Here is a 19,559-nt window from a genome sequence, read left to right on the forward strand (position 1 = left end):
ATAAGACATCCCCCCCGCACCTCCAAAAATCAATTAAATAGACATTCAATAACTATTTTTTAACATTCGAAAACAGCTGCACGAGTGTGAGAGTGAAGAGAGGTCACTTTAGTCTGAAAATCATTTTGCTAAAACCGTCCTCCCTCGAATCGTCTTTAATTCAGCCAACGCCTGATGTTTCTGTTGATTTGCTGGCAGAGAGACATCCTGACTAAAAACAACACAAAAAAGGCTTTGCTGTGTCAGAACGAGACAGAGAGAGAAGTCGAAAAATGGATTTAAAATAAAGCTTGAAAGGAAGTATGTGTGGGTGAAAGCCTGAAGAATGAAAAAAGCGTCAGAAAAAAAAACAGGTATTGACTCTTCTGCAGGAGAAGGAGCAGAAAACAAAAGTATCAGGTGTTGATTTATTTCAACACATCCAAACTCTAAAACACATCAGAGAATTCACTGGGAAAACTGGACTTATTTTTCCCACTGGTGATGCTTCTCCTGCTTCAGTCAGTGCCTCTAACATCCGTTACATGTCTCTCAAACCTAAACCAACAGAATTAACCCACGAGTCCATGGCAGTTACTATAAAGAGGAATATCTCAATGCATTTTGCTCTTTTTAAAAGAATCACCATGAGCTTTCCTCTCCTCAGGAACTCTCTGCAGGAGGGGGAGATACAGGAGAGGTGGAGGAAAATCTCAGCCTGGGCGTCTATTGTCTCATGTAGTCTGGAAGATGAGTGGATGGTGGGGTGGGTGCAGTTTTCTCTGTGGTGGGGTTGGGTGGCTTGGGCCCCCTTTCCCTGGCGGGTCGCGGAGTATGGGAGTGCCTACTGGGGTCAGCGGGGGAGCTGCCCCTCCCTTCCTTCCCTCCCCATCTCCAGCTGCCTCCCTCTTCCTGCTCCACCACAACCACCCACACATGCAGGGCCTTGGAGTAGGGGTATGTCACCAGGGTGCAGAGGAGGCTACCCCCCCCCCCCCCCCCCCCCTGTCCCCTTCTGGCTGCCTCTGCCTCAATTTTATCCCACAACTTAGACATTCACATTACTCACACTCTCATTACACATACATATAGGATCTTGGGGGTGGGCACGATACACGGAATCCAAAGTACCATCAGGGTGTACACCTCACCCCTGGCGTCGTTGCCCACCTCTCAATTTTAAATACACGTAGACATTGAGGGCTAGCAGGAGGGACCATGCTCTTACCTGCTGCTCTCTGGCAGGTAGCTCCATGCCCTCCTGGGTTTTAAATGCACCTTAAAACACACATGCATCAACACTACAATGAGCGGGTGGAGGGAGGTTTGGAGTCTTCTCTCACCCCCATCCTCTGCGGCCTGCTGGAGCGGGGGGGCTAGGAGGAGTTGGCCGTCCGACTGCGGTCTGGAGTGTGGGGCCTCCCTGCTGCTGCGGAGTCGGGGCGGTCTGCCTCTCCCCACCGCAGGGAAAAGGGTAACACCACCTGGGTCTGGGTGCAGTTCCCCCCTCCAGGGGCAAGGGTACCTAGACCCGGTTCGTAGAGTACGCTTGGGGAGTGTGTTCGTGTGTACAGCGTCTCTTTATGTTTGTCTCCACGTTGGTTGAGTGTGGAGTAAGTGCATATGAGAGCATGAGGGTGGGAATGGATGTTTGTGTCTGTGTGTGCCTGTATGTCTGTGTCTATATGTCAGGTTGGGTATCAGACGCCACCTCTCTGGGGACATCTCAGGCCCTCCGAGGTTTGGAGGCCTATCTCCACCCACCACCACTTCCCCTGCCAGTGGCGGACTCCCTCAGGTGTCGGTGCGTTGGTGGTTCTTTGTGTCTGGGGGTGGGCGTCCGGGTACACACCGGCTCACTCCTTGGCGGCCGCTTATCGGGGCCTGGAGCCTGGGGCTCGCTCGGGCCACTTCGGAGGTGGGGTGCCCCCGGCCTCTCGGCCTGGGGCTCGGTCACTCAGGCACAGCTGGCTGCCGGTGGAGCTCACGGGCTTCTGCTCCGCGGCTGCTGTGTGACCCCTCATCTGGGACTCTCCTTAGCTCTTTCTGGGACAGTGGCGCGGCTGCCCCTCTGTTGGTCTTCCTTGGTCTCTTGTGTTCTGGGGGCCTCTGGATGTCTGGAGTTTTGATCTCCTCCATACCTGCTTCATACCCTGGAGGATGGGGCTGTGGCTCCCCACACTCCCTAGCAGATCGTTACATGGAGAAACCTTTGGAATGCAAGCATGCTGATCCACACAGGTATGCACACAGGTGTACACACGGGTATTCACAGACGCGGACTACAGCTTTCTTGGCTGCTGCCTCAAAGCACATTGTGCGCTGTCTATCTTGCGTGCTGCACAATATAGTTTATTATTTAGTATCTACTGTTATCTACTGCTAGCTAGTTTATTGTGATGGTGCCGTTTTTTTTATTATGTTGCTCTTTGTTGTTTGCTTTCTCTTCTGTTTTTTTTCTCCATACAGGTGACCCAGGTGTTTTTTTTTTCTTTCTTCCCCCCCTTCTCACTGTCTCTTCTCCCCTTTGGTTTTCTTTCTCTCCCTCTCTTTCTTTCATTCTTTCTCCCTGTCCTATCCCCCAGTCATGTCTGTCCCGTTTGTAGCAACTGAAAATAAAATAAATTCATAATTATAATAAAGGTCAATCAAATGGACCAATATGGCAAGGCCATGATGATCCACTTGGTAAAATAAATCCGCTCGGCATCTTTCTTGGCCTTAAGACAACAATTCTGATGGCTAAAGATCCAAACGGGACACAAAAAAAAAAAAAAAAAAAAAAAGAATCACCGCGGGTTGTCTGGAGCCTAATCTTTCTAAACTTCCTGCTCAGCCACTTCCCCTTGCTGCTACGTTGTGGTGTTAGTGATCATAGTGGCTCTACAGATATTGACAATGACACAAAATAAGCCACAATGTTAAATTCACAGTTCACCACCAGGAGGACTAGTGAGTATTAATCATAAATTTATAATTTTATAAATTTATTTATAATATCTTTTAAAGCTCTAGTTTTTATTTTTATTTTAGTTAATTTAAGTGGTTTTTAACATCTAGTTTTAGGTTTTAGTTTATTTTTAGTTAACTATACTAACCTTGGTTAACAGTTCCGTACATAAATAAAAAAAAAAAAAAACATGTATACATGCTAAATGTTAGGATATTGGCTGAGCAGTCGTTTGCATTAAGTTAACAGACGTGCCTAATAGTGGTTGCTAAATGTAACTCGAATGTGATTTTATTGCCAGTAATATTAGCATACAAGATATCATTAGCCAGTTAGCTCTAACTTGGCTACACTGCACAAATCTATTAATGTTTGCTTACTTTGGTTGATAAACTCATCTAGAAATGACCAGATAAGTTAGCAGGTCAGCCCCGTGCTCAGTTAGCCAGCTTTATACACATATGTCAAATACTTAATATTAATTTTTCTGTCTCACAATTTATCCATGTTAGCAGAGTGCTATTGTTAGCTAACCTCAGCCCGAATAATTATTTAAGTGCTGTGCACATGGACAGACAGCAGGATTCTATAGCTGTTTGTCTGCTGCTGCAGGATCTCCTGTTTCTGATAGTTTATCTGCCCTCTTACTTAACATCTGCTCCCTAGTTTTAACTTTCTCAGCACAGAGAGGCTGACAACCGCCGCTGAACTCAAAGTCTGAGTACTGCTGAAGTGTCTGAAGAACTCCCTTCTGGCTTTACGTCCTTTGTGCAAGCCTGACACTTTATTTGTATGAAAAACTGCATCCACCGGAGCCTGACATCACAGGAAATGTGTACTAATATGCATGAAAGTAAACATTTATTTGAAAAATTATGTGCATTTAAGCATAGTGGGTTTTTTTAAACATTCATTTTATATATTTTTTTCAGCTGCTGGAGTACTGTGGGGAAAAATACTGTTTGGTCAACATTTACAAAGTTTTAAAAAGAGATTAAAAAAAGCCCCCCACAGCAGTCTTTCCTGTTCACCTTCAGTTGAATCAAACCTCTAACATCCTGACTTGTTTCAGATGAAAGTGCGTCATTTAAACCACACAGCTTTGTCTGTGTATGTGTGTGTGTGCGTGCGTGCGTGCGTGCGTGCGTGTGTGTGTGTGTGTGTGTGTGTGTGTGATGTAACAGTGATAATGAAAGCTGCTTCAGTGACTCTCCCACATACGAACACCTCTGGAAGTACAGCCTCTCCACCAACCTGCGTTACATAATATCTTTATGTAAGAGATGGAGTGCTGAGTCTGATTTAACTCTGGTTTGATTTGACAGACAGAAAATGACCTGCAGTCAAAACAACAAATCAGAAAACCTCTGAGTCGGGGAACAAAGGAGAAGGTTGTGACCTTGATGAAGTAACACAATGTAATCATAAACAGACAGCTGGCTCTGAGTGCAGTGGTCTGCTCACAAGAAAAGAAATATCTGTAAATTTGATTAGTTTTAATTCATTTAAAGTTTTTCTTTTTCTTTTTAAATTTTTAGTTAGTTAGTTTAGTTTAGTTACCATAATGTCTTGTTTTAGTTTAGTTTAGTTTTTTTTTTGTTATTAATATAATATGGGTAGTGTCAAGTTTACAGTTGGTATTACAAGACAAATACAACACTTTGTGTCACTGAAACATTACTCACTCTGACTTAATGTGTACCTGAAAGCATCCTGATGTTTGTTTGATTAACAGATTGAAGCAAACGGACACAGACTGTAAAAACAATTTCTGCATTAACGTCAGGGTAATTTGGGGTTTTCATATTTTCTTAGAGTTGTTCTTTTCCCAAGATTTAATGATTGTACAGAATACATCTTTAATTACTTTTACAAACAAGAATTGGTTGTATTTTTTTTAATTTATTGTGATTTCCTCTAATCCACACGGGGTCCATACAGACTCAAACACATACAAACATAGCCACTAATATTTGGTTCAATATCCCTGAAGTTGCACCTTGAGCTGACACTTCTGGTAGCTGGATATTTGCCCACTATTCTCGGCAGTAGTGCCCGAGTTCATTTAAAACTGGTTGGTGTCCTGGTACAGATCTGGTTTTCATGTGCAGTCCACACATGTTCAGTATTGTTGAGGTTGGTGCTTTGTAAAGACCATTCGAGACATTTAATCCAAAAACAGTTCCAATGTGTGTTTGGATCATTGTTCTGTTGGAATGTGTGACTGTGGCCACCTAGCCAATGATTTGATGTGAAGTTGAATCATTTGGATCAAGTCCTTCATTATTACATCCACTTTGTACAATGTATCCTTAACACTGGCCCAGAGCATGATGGTACCACCACCATGCCTCACAGTTGGTAAAGCGTTCTTGGGTTTGAAAGCCTGACTCCAAACACACCCCCTGGTCATTGTGGCCAAACAGCCCAATCTTAATCTGATTTTCTCCAGAAGGCCTTCAGGTTGATCCTGTGGGCAGCACCCAGCTCTCATTTTGTTAAAGACATTAAATATGTCTGATACACAATCATTCCATCCTGGGAAAAGAACAATTCAAAGAAATCATTAAAAGCACTTGATGTGTGTTTATGCCCTTGACAAGTGGATGTAAACTTCTAACTGCAATTCTGTTTTTATTTTTATTTCACTTTCAAAAGGTTTCAGAATTATTTTGGTTAGTTTTTGCCTTTTCCCAAAGTCTAGCTTTTATTTTGATTTCAGTAAACTGGAAATATTGCCTTGTTCTAATTTGTTTAGTTATAATAACCTTGCTACAATTGCAAGTCTTACATGGGCTGAGTTGTTAAAGGTCCTCAGCTTGGCAGTAGCTGCTGTGCATCTGCAAGCCATTTGGTAACCCCCCCCCCCCCTCCACCCAGGCATTTCCTTTATATCGTTTCTAATGTTCTGTTCATTACTGCTGCTTTCCCAGAACCGTGCCAGCATGAATGACTACAGACGAACATAACTCCTCCTTCCTCTGGTGTGGTGCTGGCTGAACATTGTTTTTTTTTTTTTTTGTTTTAAAGAACTTAATATTTCTGTTTTCTCCATCACTCTTTTTTATGTGTATTTTTCCATCTTTTGTGACACACATTATATTTAGCAGATGGTTGGTGACAGCCAAAAATTCATCTGAAGCTTCTGACTCCCGAAAAAGCCTTGTGTGGTTGGAAATGACCAGAAGGAAGCTCGATCTGGTTTATAGACTGTTGACCTTACAAACATGTCAGACTGGGAGTTTGTGTGTGACAGATTATATGTAAGGAGCTGCACGAGTCTGTGAATATCTGTTGGAGTATTTGTATGGCAGCTTTGTATTTATATGTGAGTAAGATGGGGAGTTTGTAGCTGTGTCTGTGTGTGTGTGGTGGAGCGGCACAGTGCCGGGCTGCATTTCAGTGATAAGCCGTGATGAGTGAGCACAGAGTGAGGGCAGGATGAAGTGTGACATCCAGCCAGGGGCTTTTTGGTGTGTGGGGGGGGGGGGGCCCAGGCACCCATCTCAAGCCCTCCACCCATCACCCACTACACCCCCTCCCAACTTCACACCTCCACCCACACACTCTCCATTTCTGAGTGGAGAAATGAGAGCTGCTGCACGGTGGGTGCCTCTGCCTCGCGGCTCACCACCACCGCTGCCCCTCTCCCGCTCTAACAGCGCGGGGTTACAGAATCAAATCCGTCATCAGATACGCCTCTCGGCCCTCTCTGGCCTCTCACCACTGGAATTGAACCCCTTGCCTATTGCAGATTGCAAGAGTCTAACCGGCCGCTCCACGCGTGGCTGCGCCGCCGCTGGATGGATCTACTATTTGGATTAAGGTATTAACCCGCTTCCTGCTCCAACGCCACCGCCCAGCGGAGCTGACAGGCCGAAGGCTGGAGTGGCCAGGCGTGTTAGCGCTCCGGACCACTGCCACCATGTGGAAATATAGTTTAACAGATGGCAAGGTTTCACTGCGATGGATACAGTGACATCTGCACTCCGATGGGCAGGAGAACAGACCTGAGATCTGAGCAGAAGGGTGGGAACAGGTTTAATAATCACAAAAATTATATGTTGATGCTTTGAGGTAGCCTGAACACCTCAAAGGATCTTTTGTAAGACCGTACCCACCACCACTGAGGCATCAGACAGAGTGAAGTAAAGTGCCAAAAGTAGAAAGTAGAAACTTTTTTAGTTGATGGCTTTGGATTTGTGGCCAAATACTCAGGTTCAGTGTTTTTGGAAGCAACATCAGGGTGTTTAAACCAAACAAGCCCTGATAAACTCACTAACACACACACACACACACACACACACACACACACACACACACACATACGGGTCTATGTGGTATGGCGGGACTATACTACGTCAATCCGCCCGGTGGTGGTTTAAGTGGACTACCCTTTTGAAAGGACTTAGAGCCAAGGGAGCGAGGTTAAAGTGTTCGAAAAAATCTGAAAAAAATTTGGGTCACTTCAGACCTCATACACTCCCTATAGAAGTCTAGATACACTGATACACACCAACCAGACTCTATTGTGTTTTCTGGAGACATTGTCCACTTGACAACAATGTGTTTTATGAGGTCCAAAAAAAACAATATTGGGTCTTTAAAGGGACAATGATGTAATATGTAAATAGCTCATCATTACCATGAATACACATCTGACAGGACACAGGATTACTGGAACATCATTTTATTAGTGTTCTTGGATCTGAACATTAATTTTAACCATAAATAAAAAAAGAAATCTATGGACAAAAATGCCCACGCTTCCCACAGAAATATAAAAATATAGAAAACAGAAAAATTAAAAACATTTAAAATGAATTTTAATAGTTTAAAGGTAAATATTAAGGGGAGAAAATATGCATTTATAATTTTTTATTTTAAATATAACCCGTCAAAAAAAACCCTAAATAAATTAAATGTAAAAATTATGAAATACAAACTACTTCTGTATTTAACAAGAACTTTTTTTTCTTTAAACAGAACATCAGTGTTAACAACAATTGGCAATCTGACCAAGATGTAAAACCACAGCTCTCTAAACAGTTATTTTAGTTCATTTTTTTCTGCCTTTTTGCAGTTAATCCTCTGTTTCTTACAAAATCTCTTATGTTTTGAACTGTTCTTCCTGCCAACACCGGATCTTCTACCAATTTGCAATGACTGCATTCATTTTTGGTGGCTAGTTTCCCTTTGTTTATGTGGTCTTTAAAATGCCTCATCACTGCAGCAACCTCAGCCTTGGACCACATGTTTTTGGGAGCTCTTCGGGAATTGTGGGATTGAGCAGCATTTTTCTCTGGAAGATATATAAAGTAGTAGTAGTTAAAACAAACAAAAAACCAAACAAAAAAAACAAAAAACATTTGGTGGTTAAAAGAATGGATGCTACCCTGTACTAACTTCTGAAATGTGTTGCTACCATCAATATCAAAACGAGCTAAAATTCTCTTTGAAAATTTATCAAATTTCTAAAATGAGACATTTAGTGTTCCGCTGTGAATAAAAGACTGAATAAAAAGTTGAATAAAAGTCTCTTGATGCATGCTCAATCATCCAGGTAAGTAAATCCCAAAACGTTGATTCTGTTAATCTGGACGTAGCGTTTTCAGTGGGAGAAACATTTTGTCACTCATCCAAGTGACTTTTTGCCACCACTCTGCAGTTTGCCATATGTTGCAAAGTGATGAAACAATAATAAGCTTAGAGAACCAACTGCACCCCTTACCTTCAGAGGGAGCAGCAGTCTCACTTGCTGCAGGCATTGTGAGTGGTCCTTCATCTGCTGATTACACAATTTGATTAAGTTTTAATATTTGTAACAAACATTTTATCCACAGAAACCAAGCTAGTGGTAACTTACCACAATCTACAGTGTCTTGGAGCTGCGCTGTGTTTGTGGAATCAGCTACTGCATGTACAGGCTCACTGGTGCCACACGCCAACATTGTGAGTGCTGTGTCATCATCATCTGATTCACTCTCACTGTCCTTTGTTTCAGCATCACTTAATGCAATTTCATCTGAGAAATTGTGGGAAAACCCCCCCAAAAAACCAAACACAAACCCCCCAAAAACCTCACATTAACAACGAGATATGACAAAATACAGAACAAATACTGGAAATTATAGTACATAGTTTTACTATTTAAGGCCACCACTCTGCAGTTTGCCAAATGTTGCAAAGTGATGAAACAATAGACTTCAAGAACCTTAAATCATGGACATTTAACAGAATGGTCTGTGCTTTTAGGTTTTAATTCGTTTGATAAAGCATAATATTCAACTACTGCCCTAATATTTGCTCCTTTCAATACAAACCTTCTATTTTGATCTCATCCAGTGATTTCCCCTGGATCTGGGAAAGTTGTCCTTTTTCCAGTGTTAAAAGCAGTTTGGAAATCTTGGCCAGCTGTGTTGTGGGAACTGGTAATCTGTAGAATTCGCGGTGAACGCGGATATCATGACCCAGGAAATCTGCAACCTGATCAAGTTCGTTGTTTTTCAAATTAAGGACTTGTGAGAGTGTGGCAACATGTTTTCTGAGCTGTGTCGATCTTAGATACTCAGGCTGCTTTGCTCCACACTGGTGTGCATGAACACGCAAGGAGTCCATTCCTCTGTAATGACTCATTGATCGGGGTCTTGCAAAGAGGTAGATATTAGTGGCACAAATACCACAGTCAGGCCTCCTACTAACCAGTAGTGACAGAGCATCCAGCATGCTTGGTGTTAGCAGAACTGGAACATTTCTGTCCCTTTTTCCCATTATTTCTATTCTACAGAAATAGTTACAGAGTCTCTGTTCCATTTCTGAGAGCCCCATGGCAACATCTGTGTGGAGTGCTGTTTTGTCTCTTTCAAGAAAACTTTTGAGGCGCATCTTTGAAACCTCTCCAGAACGTCTTCGGTTGAACACAATGATTTGTGAGAGTGTAACTTGTGCAAGTTGGGCATAATTCTGAGCTGTGGCTTCGTTCTCCAAGCTGCAAAAGGCACTTTCTGCAGATTTTTGAAGGTAGTGATGGAGAATCCGAACATCTTCTGTAAAGGGCAATGTTGATGGCTTGTTAAACTTTGCCTCACTCAATGTGTTCAAGGCACGGTGAGACACCATCTCAGACCATTTGGAGACATACAACTTCTTGAACGCATCAGTGGACTTGATTAGGGCTTCATCCTCTGTCATGAGGGCACGACAATGGATAATGTCAGACATTTTATGCAGTGTATGTCCCAGTTTCAGCGCAAGGCTTGGAGTTTTGTATGACAGTGTCTCTTCATCAAAACCTGAAACTTTCTTTACTGCTTGCACAACTCTCTGGAAATTAGCAGGCTTAATAGCTTCTTCCATGTTATGCACTGAGAATTCTGTGCGCAGACACAACAACAAACGTCCCGCTTCACGAAGCTTCTGTCGTATATAATCATACTTTGTAGGGTCTTGTCCATGTTTATTGTAGAGGGACTGGGCAAACTGAATAACAGTAAAGTCATTTCGCACAGCTGAGGCAATCTCATCTTGTTTCATAACAGCAAGAACCTTCCAGACTCCACTTGACACCTGCGGATAACACTGAGACTCCAGAGTTAAAGCCAGGCCGAGTACTTTGGTTCTTCCAGGTTCTTTATCCGTGTCATCTTTTGGTTTGTTAGGACATCTGCGGACATGTCTCCAAAGATCCTTGCGAACATACATCCCTTGACAATAAAAGCAATGAGCAAACTTTCCCTCTACTGCTTTAATCTTGGGTCTTCTCTTCACTTTCAGTGGTCCCACTCCACCATGCAAAACTGCAGCATTATGCTTAAAATTTCCCTTATTTCTCAATTTCTCTAACAGACTTTTACGCTCGTTTGAGTCTCTAGGCAGGGAAAATGCATGCACAACATCAGGAGCCGTTTTGTGCGTTTTCAGGTGGCGGGAAATTTTAGCTTGTGGTTTGCCACAAAAATAGCAGTAATTTCTTTTACTTAAAGTCATTTTTTCTGATTCAGTTTCGCAAAGCTCACTTTTATCTTGTGGCTTGTCCTTTGTCAAGTTGTGGATTAAATTCGTTGAATCTGATTGTTCATGCGCTTTGGAGATGTCATCTTGGCATAGCAGACCTTTTGATGTGCTTGGCAATAATGAGATGTCTTCATCTGAATCTTCATCATATGACTCTGAATCTGGCACATATTCTTCTTCTGATATGCTGTGGTTGCCATCATCATCGCTTGATATTTGATCCAGAACTGAATGTGGCAATCCATCCTCCCCTGAATATTCAGAAATTTCTTCTTTCTGGAATGTAAGAACAAAAGTTTTTTTAATTGATCAATACTTTAGACAGGTAAAAAATAAACTGAAAAAAAGTCAAGCCAAATATGAATGGGATACACACCTGTGTTGACTGGTGGCAATTCTGATTTGCCAATTTTGCAAGGCAAGATTTGTGCCAGACCCCTAAACAAACTGAAACACATTTTGATAGACTTAATTTAGCTTTGCAGTTCTATTTAAGTGAAGTAGTTTTTTGTCAAAGCATTGCAGTAATGTCAAATGCTGAAAAAACAAAAAAAAACAAAACTGTTCACATTAAGGATATTTTAATGACTACACATACACTGCTAATCCCCCTCCCCCCCCCAAAAAAGGACATCCCAGATGTGAATGAAGGAATTATTCTTATTAAATACTTTGTTCTTTAGGTAGTTGAGTGGCATGAAAGTGTGTAGTTGAATGTGTGTGGCCTCCAGATGCCTGTACGACTTCCCTACAATGCCTGGGCATGCTCGGGATGAGGTGGCGGATGGTCTCCTGAAGGATCTCCTCCAAGACCTGGACTAAAGCATCTGCCAACCCCTGGACAGTTTGTGGTGGATGGAGTGAGACATGATGTCCCAGATGTGCTCAATTGGATTCAGGTCTGGGGAACAGGCGGGCCAGTCCATAGCATCAATGCCTTTGTCATGGAGGAACTGCTGACATACTCCAGCCACATGAGGCCCAGTGTCGTCTCGCATTAGGTGGACCCCAGGGCCAAATGCACCAGCATGTGGTCTCACAAAGGGTCCGAGGACCTCATCTTGTTACCCAATGACAGTCAGGCTCTCTGGCAGGCACAGAAATGCCACCCCTCACCATTACTGACCCACTGCCAATATGATCATGCTGGAGGATGTTGCAGGCAGCAGAACATTCCCCACGGCATCTCCAGACTGTCACGTGCTCAGTTTGAACCTCCTTTCAGCTGTGAGGAGCATAGGGTGCCCGTGCTGAAGTTGCCAAACTTTGTGTTTTCTGGCAAATGCCAAACATCCTGCATGGTGTTGGACTGCAAGCTCAATCCCCACCTGTGGATGCTGGACCCTCAAGTCACCCTCATGAAGTCAGTTTCTGACCATTTGAGCAGACAGATGCACATTTGTGGCCTGTTTGAGGTCATTTTGCAGGGCTCCTCTTGTTCCTCCTTGCACAAAGGTGGAGGTAGCGGTCCTGCTGCTGGGTTGTTGCCCTCCTATGGCCTACTCCACATCCAGGTAGCACCTCCATGCTCTGGACACTACACTAACAGACACAGCAAACCTTCTTGCCACAGCTCACATTGATGTGCTACGCTAGATGAGCTGCACTACCTGAGCCCCTTGTGTGGGTTGTAGACTGTCTCATGCTACCACTAAAATGAAATCACCGCCAGCATTCAAAAGTGACCATAACATCAGCCAGAAAGCATAGGTGCTGAGAAGTGGTCTGTGGTCACCACCTGCAGAACCAGTCCTTTATTATGGTGAATTGACTATAATTTCCACTTGTTGTCTACTCTATTTGCAAAACAGCATGTGAAACTGGTTGTCAGTGTTACTTCCTAAGTGAACAGTTTGATTTCACAGAAGTGTGACTGACTTGGAGTAACATCGCATTGTTTAAGTGTTCCCTTTATTATTTTGAGCAGTTTATGTTATGGAATGGGGAATTGAGGACAATCCCAAGTATACCATTTTTACAAGGTCCTGCACCAATGAGGTAATACTGCATTTCTTTAATTAGAAGTGACCACCCATTAATTAAAAAGGGAGCAGTGTTCATTTCAGCACGTCTTAACTTGTTGAACTCTATTAATGCTTTTTACTATACACTGTACCTATTCACTAAATGTCTCACCTTTGCACTTAAAGCCAAGCCACTTGAGGGAGGAAACCGGTCCCACACACTGAATGCACTTGTCCAAAGATGATATTGTTGTGCACACCAGACGATGATTGTGACACTGTTAGCAAAATATTGCAACATTTATTTGTTTTGGACAGTTGGAAAGGTGTGTTTTCAATTCAGTTGCAGATATCAACTAATAAACTTCGTCCATGTAAATCACATCACACCCAGGTGACTGCCAAACACACACACACACAGCATCCATAAAGAATGATGATAGATTAAATTATTAGTTCATTAAGTGGTACACTGGATTATATTTACCCTTTCAGGCTCTGGATGTTTCAGGTCCAGATCATTGTTTGGAAAGCTGTTTGGTTGTGGCTTTAGGCAGCTCACAGTCTTCTGAATCTGGCTGGTCTCAGTCTTCGTGTGTAACAGATAGAGAATGAAGACAAAAGAACAGTAATCTGACAGTTACTAAAAATGCATCACTCAAGAGGATGAATAGACCATTTCACTATTGGCAAATAGCGTAAGGTACACATCGTGCATGAGAAACATTCATTAAAATCTGTCCTAGGTCAATGTTACCTCTTCAAAATCTTGCACTGAAGAAGAATGCATGGCTTCTGAGCCTTGCTGAGGCATTTCTTCATCAAGATCCTGCAACAAAGAAAAGATGGCACAAAGATTAGACCAAGTGCTCTTCTTGCAACTGTACTGGGCAGTCCTGTGCTTCTGTCTTTAATTTGCATGTGTGTGTGTGTGTGTGTGTGTGTGGGGGGGGGGGGGGGGGGGGGGGCTTTCCACTCAAGAAATGTTTTCTTCTGAAAAAAATACTGGCTACAATAATTAACAACTGATTCCTTTGCAATCATCCATCCTCTTCCACTTATCCTTATCAGGATTGTGGGGTAGCAGTTTTGGGGCCTATACCAGCTACCATAGGGCAGTACAACCTGGACAGATCACCAGTCTAACATGGAAGGACAAGCATTTGCATTCACACCAAAGGGCAGTTTTGAATCACCAGTTAACCTAACCCCATAAGCTACATCTTTGGACTGTGGGAAGAAGCCAGAGTACACAGCGAGAGAGCCCATGCACTACCAGCAGTAAAAAGTGCCTAAAACAAGTTAAGTTGTATAGTACTATCTATCTTAATGTTCAAGCCTGAGTTTCAAACCACATAGAAACAAAGCACATGTAGTCAGTTCTGCATGCTGTAGGTCAAACTGTCAAGAAATACGAGAAGACCCCTCCTAAAACCAGAGTGATGTCACCATGAAGCAAACTTTGACAGAGTCTCCCAATAACAGTGTGGTCCTCCTAAGTCACATTTGGGTGGTTAACACACACACACACACACTCAGATGTTATCCAGACTTGCACTTTGAAACAATGAAAAGGACCTACAAGCCACAGTCCATGTAAATCACATCACACCCAGGTGACTGCCAAACACAAACACACACACAGCATCCATAAAGAATGATGATAGATTAAATTATTAGTTCATTAAGTGGTACACTGGATTATATTTACCCTTTCAGGCTCTGGATGTTTCAGGTCCAGATCATTGTTTGGAAAGCTGTTTGGTTGCGGCTTTAGGCAGCTCACAGTCTTCTGAATCTGGCTGGTCTCAGTCTTCGTGTGTAACAGATAGAGAATGAAGACAAAAGAACAGTAATCTGACAGTTACTAAAAATGCATCACTCAAGAGGATGAATAGACCATTTCACTATCGGCAAATAGCGTAAGGTACACATCGTGCATGAGAAACATTCATTAAAATCTGTCCTAGGTCAATGTTACCTCTTCAAAATCTTGCACTGAAGAAGAATGCATGGCTTCTGAGCCTTGCTGAGGCATTTCTTCATCAAGATCCTGCAACAAAGAAAAGATGGCACAAAGATTAGACCAAGTGCTCTTCTTGCAACTGTACTGGGCAGTCCTGTGCTTCTGTCTTTAATTTGCATGTGTGTGTGTGTGTGTGTGTGTGGGGGGGGGGGGGGGGGGCTTTCCACTCAAGAAATGTTTTCTTCTGAAAAAAATACTGGCTACAATAATTAACAACTGATTCCTTTGCAATCATCCATCCTCTTCCACTTATCCTTATCAGGATTGTGGGGTAGCAGTTTTGGGGCCTATACCAGCTACCATAGGGCAGTACAACCTGGACAGATCGCCAGTCTAACATGGAAGGACAAGCATTTGCATTCACACCAAAGGGCAGTTTTGAATCACCAGTTAACCTAACCCCATAAGCTACATCTTTGGACTGTGGGAAGAAGCCAGAGTACACAGCCAGAGAGAGCCCATGCATTACAGCAGTAAAAAGTGCCTAAAACAAGTTAAGAAGTTGTATAGTACTATCTATCTTAATGTTCAAGCCTGAGTTTCAAAAAATTTCAACATAGAAACAAAGCACATGCAGTCAGCTCTGCATGCTGTAGGTCAAACTGTCAAGACATACGAGAAGACCCCTCCTAAAACCAGAGTGATGTCACCATGAAGCAAACTTTGACAGAGTCCCCCAATAACAGTGTGGTCCTCCTAAGTCACATTTGGGTGGTTAACACACACACACACACACACACTCAGATGTTATCCAGACTTGCACTTTGAAACAATGAAAAGGACCTACAAGCCACGGTCCATGTAAATCACATCACACCCAGGTGACTGCCAAACACACACACACACAGCATCCATAAAGAATGATGATAGATTAAATTATTAGTTCATTAAGTGGTACACTGGATTATATTTACCCTTTCAGGCTCTGGATGTTTCAGGTCCAGATCATTGTTTGGAAAGCTGTTTGGTTGCGGCTTTAGGCAGCTCACAGTCTTCTGAATCTGGCTGGTCTCAGTCTTCGTGTGTAACAGATAGAGAATGAAGACAAAAGAACAGTAATCTGACAGTTACTAAAAATGCATCACTCAAGAGGATGAATAGACCATTTCACTATCGGCAAATAGCGTAAGGTACACATCGTGCATGAGAAACATTCATTAAAATCTGTCCTAGGTCAATGTTACCTCTTCAAAATCTTGCACTGAAGAAGAATGCATGGCTTCTGAGCCTTGCTGAGGCATTTCTTCATCAAGATCCTGCAACAAAGAAAAGATGGCACAAAGATTAGACCAAGTGCTCTTCTTGCAACTGTACTGGGCAGTCCTGTGCTTCTGTCTTTAATTTGCATGTGTGTGTGTGTGTGTGTGTGGGGGGGGGGGGGGGGGGGCTTTCCACTCAAGAAATGTTTTCTTCTGAAAAAAATACTGGCTACAATAATTAACAACTGATTCCTTTGCAATCATCCATCCTCTTCCACTTATCCTTATCAGGATTGTGGGGTAGCAGTTTTGGGGCCTATACCAGCTACCATAGGGCAGTACAACCTGGACAGATCGCCAGTCTAACATGGAAGGACAAGCATTTGCATTCACACCAAAGGGCAGTTTTGAATCACCAGTTAACCTAACCCCATAAGCTACATCTTTGGACTGTGGGAAGAAGCCAGAGTACACAGCCAGAGAGAGCCCATGCATTACAGCAGTAAAAAGTGCCTAAAACAAGTTAAGAAGTTGTATAGTACTATCTATCTTAATGTTCAAGCCTGAGTTTCAAAAATTTCAACATAGAAACAAAGCACATGCAGTCAGCTCTGCATGCTGTAGGTCAAACTGTCAAGACATACGAGAAGACCCCTCCTAAAACCAGAGTGATGTCACCATGAAGCAAACTTTGACGGAGTCCCCCAATAACAGTGTGGTCCTCCTAAGTCACATTTGGGTGGTTAACACACACACACACACACTCAGATGTTATCCAGACTTGCACTTTGAAACAATGAAAAGGACCTACAAGCCACGGTCCATGTAAATCACATCACACCCAGGTGACTGCCAAACACACACACACACGGCATCCATAAAGAATGATGATAGATTAAATTATTAGTTCATTAAGTGGTACACTGGATTATATTTACCCTTTCAGGCTCTGGATGTTTCAGGTCCAGATCATTGTTTGGAAAGCTGTTTGGTTGCGGCTTTAGGCAGCTCACAGTCTTCTGAATCTGGCTGGTCTCAGTCTTCGTGTGTAACAGATAGAGAATGAAGACAAAAGAACAGTAATCTGACAGTTACTAAAAATGCATCACTCAAGAGGATGAATAGACCATTTCACTATCGGCAAATAGCGTAAGGTACACATCGTGCATGAGAAACATTCATTAAAATCTGTCCTAGGTCAATGTTACCTCTTCAAAATCTTGCACTGAAGAAGAATGCATGGCTTCTGAGCCTTGCTGAGGCATTTCTTCATCAAGATCCTGCAACAAAGAAAAGATGGCACAAAGATTAGACCAAGTGCTCTTCTTGCAACTGTACTGGGCAGTCCTGTGCTTCTGTCTTTAATTTGCATGTGTGTGTGTGTGTGTGGGGGGGGGGGGGGGGGGGGCTTTCCACTCAAGAAATGTTTTCTTCTGAAAAAAATACTGGCTACAATAATTAACAACTGATTCCTTTGCAATCATCCATCCTCTTCCACTTATCCTTATCAGGATTGTGGGGTAGCAGTTTTGGGGCCTATACCAGCTACCATAGGGCAGTACAACCTGGACAGATCGCCAGTCTAACATGGAAGGACAAGCATTTGCATTCACACCAAAGGGCAGTTTTGAATCACCAGTTAACCTAACCCCATAAGCTACATCTTTGGACTGTGGGAAGAAGCCAGAGTACACAGCCAGAGAGAGCCCATGCATTACAGCAGTAAAAAGTGCCTAAAACAAGTTAAGAAGTTGTATAGTACTATCTATCTTAATGTTCAAGCCTGAGTTTCAAAAATTTCAACATAGAAACAAAGCACATGCAGTCAGCTCTGCATGCTGTAGGTCAAACTGTCAAGACATACGAGAAGACCCCTCCTAAAACCAGAGTGATGTCACCATGAAGCAAACTTTGACGGAGTCCCCCAATAACAGTGTGGTCCTCCTAAGTCACATTTGGGTGGTTAACACACACACACACACACACTCAGATGTTATCCAGACTTGCACTTTGAAACAATGAAAAGGACCTACAAGCCACGGTCCATGTAAATCACATCACACCCAGGTGACTGCCAAACACACACACACACAGCATCCATAAAGAATGATGATAGATTAAATTATTAGTTCATTAAGTGGTACACTGGATTATATTTACCCTTTCAGGCTCTGGATGTTTCAGGTCCAGATCATTGTTTGGAAAGCTGTTTGGTTGCGGCTTTAGGCAGCTCACAGTCTTCTGAATCTGGCTGGTCTCAGTCTTCGTGTGTAACAGATAGAGAATGAAGACAAAAGAACAGTAATCTGACAGTTACTAAAAATGCATCACTCAAGAGGATGAATAGACCATTTCACTATCGGCAAATAGCGTAAGGTACACATCGTGCATGAGAAACATTCATTAAAATCTGTCCTAGGTCAATGTTACCTCTTCAAAATCTTGCACTGAAGAAGAATGCATGGCTTCTGAGCCTTGCTGAGGCATTTCTTCATCAAGATCCTGCAACAAAGAAAAGATGGCACAAAGATTAGACCAAGTGCTCTTCTTGCAACTGTACTGGGCAGTCCTGTGCTTCTGTCTTTAATTTGCATGTGTGTGTGTGTGTGTGTGGGGGGGGGGGGGGGGGGGGGCTTTCCACTCAAGAAATGTTTTCTTCTGAAAAAAATACTGGCTACAATAATTAACAACTGATTCCTTTGCAATCATCCATCCTCTTCCACTTATCCTTATCAGGATTGTGGGGTAGCAGTTTTGGGGCCTATACCAGCTACCATAGGGCAGTACAACCTGGACAGATCGCCAGTCTAACATGGAAGGACAAGCATTTGCATTCACACCAAAGGGCAGTTTTGAATCACCAGTTAACCTAACCCCATAAGCTACATCTTTGGACTGTGGGAAGAAGCCAGAGTACACAGCCAGAGAGAGCCCATGCATTACAGCAGTAAAAAGTGCCTAAAACAAGTTAAGAAGTTGTATAGTACTATCTATCTTAATGTTCAAGCCTGAGTTTCAAAAAATTTCAACATAGAAACAAAGCACATGCAGTCAGCTCTGCATGCTGTAGGTCAAACTGTCAAGACATACGAGAAGACCCCTCCTAAAACCAGAGTGATGTCACCATGAAGCAAACTTTGACGAAGTCCCCCAATAACAGTGTGGTCCTCCTAAGTCACATTTGGGTGGTTAACACACACACACACACACACACTCAGATGTTATCCAGACTTGCACTTTGAAACAATGAAAAGGACCTACAAGCCACGGTCCATGTAAATCACATCACACCCAGGTGACTGCCAAACACACACACACACAGCATCCATAAAGAATGATGATAGATTAAATTATTAGTTCATTAAGTGGTACATTGGATTATATTTACCCTTTCAGGCTCTGGATGTTTCAGGTCCAGATCATTGTTT

General features: G+C 42.8%; 1 protein-coding gene and 3 long non-coding RNA genes across 4 annotated transcripts; all 4 read right to left on the reverse strand.

The window, feature by feature from the left end:
- Positions 1–7,828: 7,828 nt before the first annotated feature.
- LOC113032086 (uncharacterized) lies at positions 7,829–14,642 on the reverse strand. The gene is made up of 7 exons (XM_026184751.1): positions 14,618–14,642; positions 13,079–13,184; positions 11,319–11,389; positions 9,253–11,218; positions 8,796–8,954; positions 8,661–8,714; positions 7,829–8,231 (listed from the first exon to the last, which is right to left on the reverse strand). Exons 4-7 carry the CDS (start codon positions 10,913–10,915, stop codon positions 7,984–7,986), a joined length of 2,124 nt encoding a protein of 707 aa, XP_026040536.1. The 5' UTR covers positions 10,916–11,218; positions 11,319–11,389; positions 13,079–13,184; positions 14,618–14,642; the 3' UTR covers positions 7,829–7,983.
- A 47-nt stretch (positions 14,643–14,689) lies between these two features.
- LOC113032095 (uncharacterized) lies at positions 14,690–15,877 on the reverse strand. Its single transcript, XR_003273841.1, has 3 exons — positions 15,847–15,877; positions 14,888–14,959; positions 14,690–14,719 (listed from the first exon to the last, which is right to left on the reverse strand). It is a non-coding gene; the product is annotated as an uncharacterized LOC113032095 (long non-coding RNA).
- Positions 15,878–15,918: 41 nt separating this feature from the next.
- On the reverse strand, positions 15,919–17,100 carry LOC113028895 (uncharacterized). The gene is made up of 3 exons (XR_003273296.1): positions 17,070–17,100; positions 16,117–16,188; positions 15,919–15,948 (listed from the first exon to the last, which is right to left on the reverse strand). It is a non-coding gene; the product is annotated as an uncharacterized LOC113028895 (long non-coding RNA).
- Positions 17,101–17,141: 41 nt separating this feature from the next.
- LOC113028899 (uncharacterized) lies at positions 17,142–18,322 on the reverse strand. Its single transcript, XR_003273297.1, has 3 exons — positions 18,292–18,322; positions 17,340–17,411; positions 17,142–17,171 (listed from the first exon to the last, which is right to left on the reverse strand). It is a non-coding gene; the product is annotated as an uncharacterized LOC113028899 (long non-coding RNA).
- Positions 18,323–19,559: the final 1,237 nt, after the last annotated feature.

Source organism: Astatotilapia calliptera, chromosome 2 (genome assembly GCF_900246225.1).
Source record: "Astatotilapia calliptera chromosome 2, fAstCal1.2, whole genome shotgun sequence".
In the NCBI taxonomy this organism is placed as follows: domain Eukaryota; kingdom Metazoa; phylum Chordata; class Actinopteri; order Cichliformes; family Cichlidae; genus Astatotilapia; species Astatotilapia calliptera.

Excerpts from the sequence above, each read along its gene's own strand:
- LOC113032086 (XM_026184751.1), bottom strand. The coding sequence starts at position 10,915 with ATGACTTTAAGTAAAAGAAATTACTGCTATTTTTGTGGCAAACCACAA. Across the intron at positions 8,715-8,795 it reads CCAAGACACTGTAGATTGTG|ATGAAGGACCACTCACAATG; the intron begins GTAAGTTACCAC and ends TGTAATCAGCAG. Across the intron at positions 8,232-8,660 it reads GACTGCTGCTCCCTCTGAAG|AGAAAAATGCTGCTCAATCC; the intron begins GTAAGGGGTGCA and ends TATATCTTCCAG.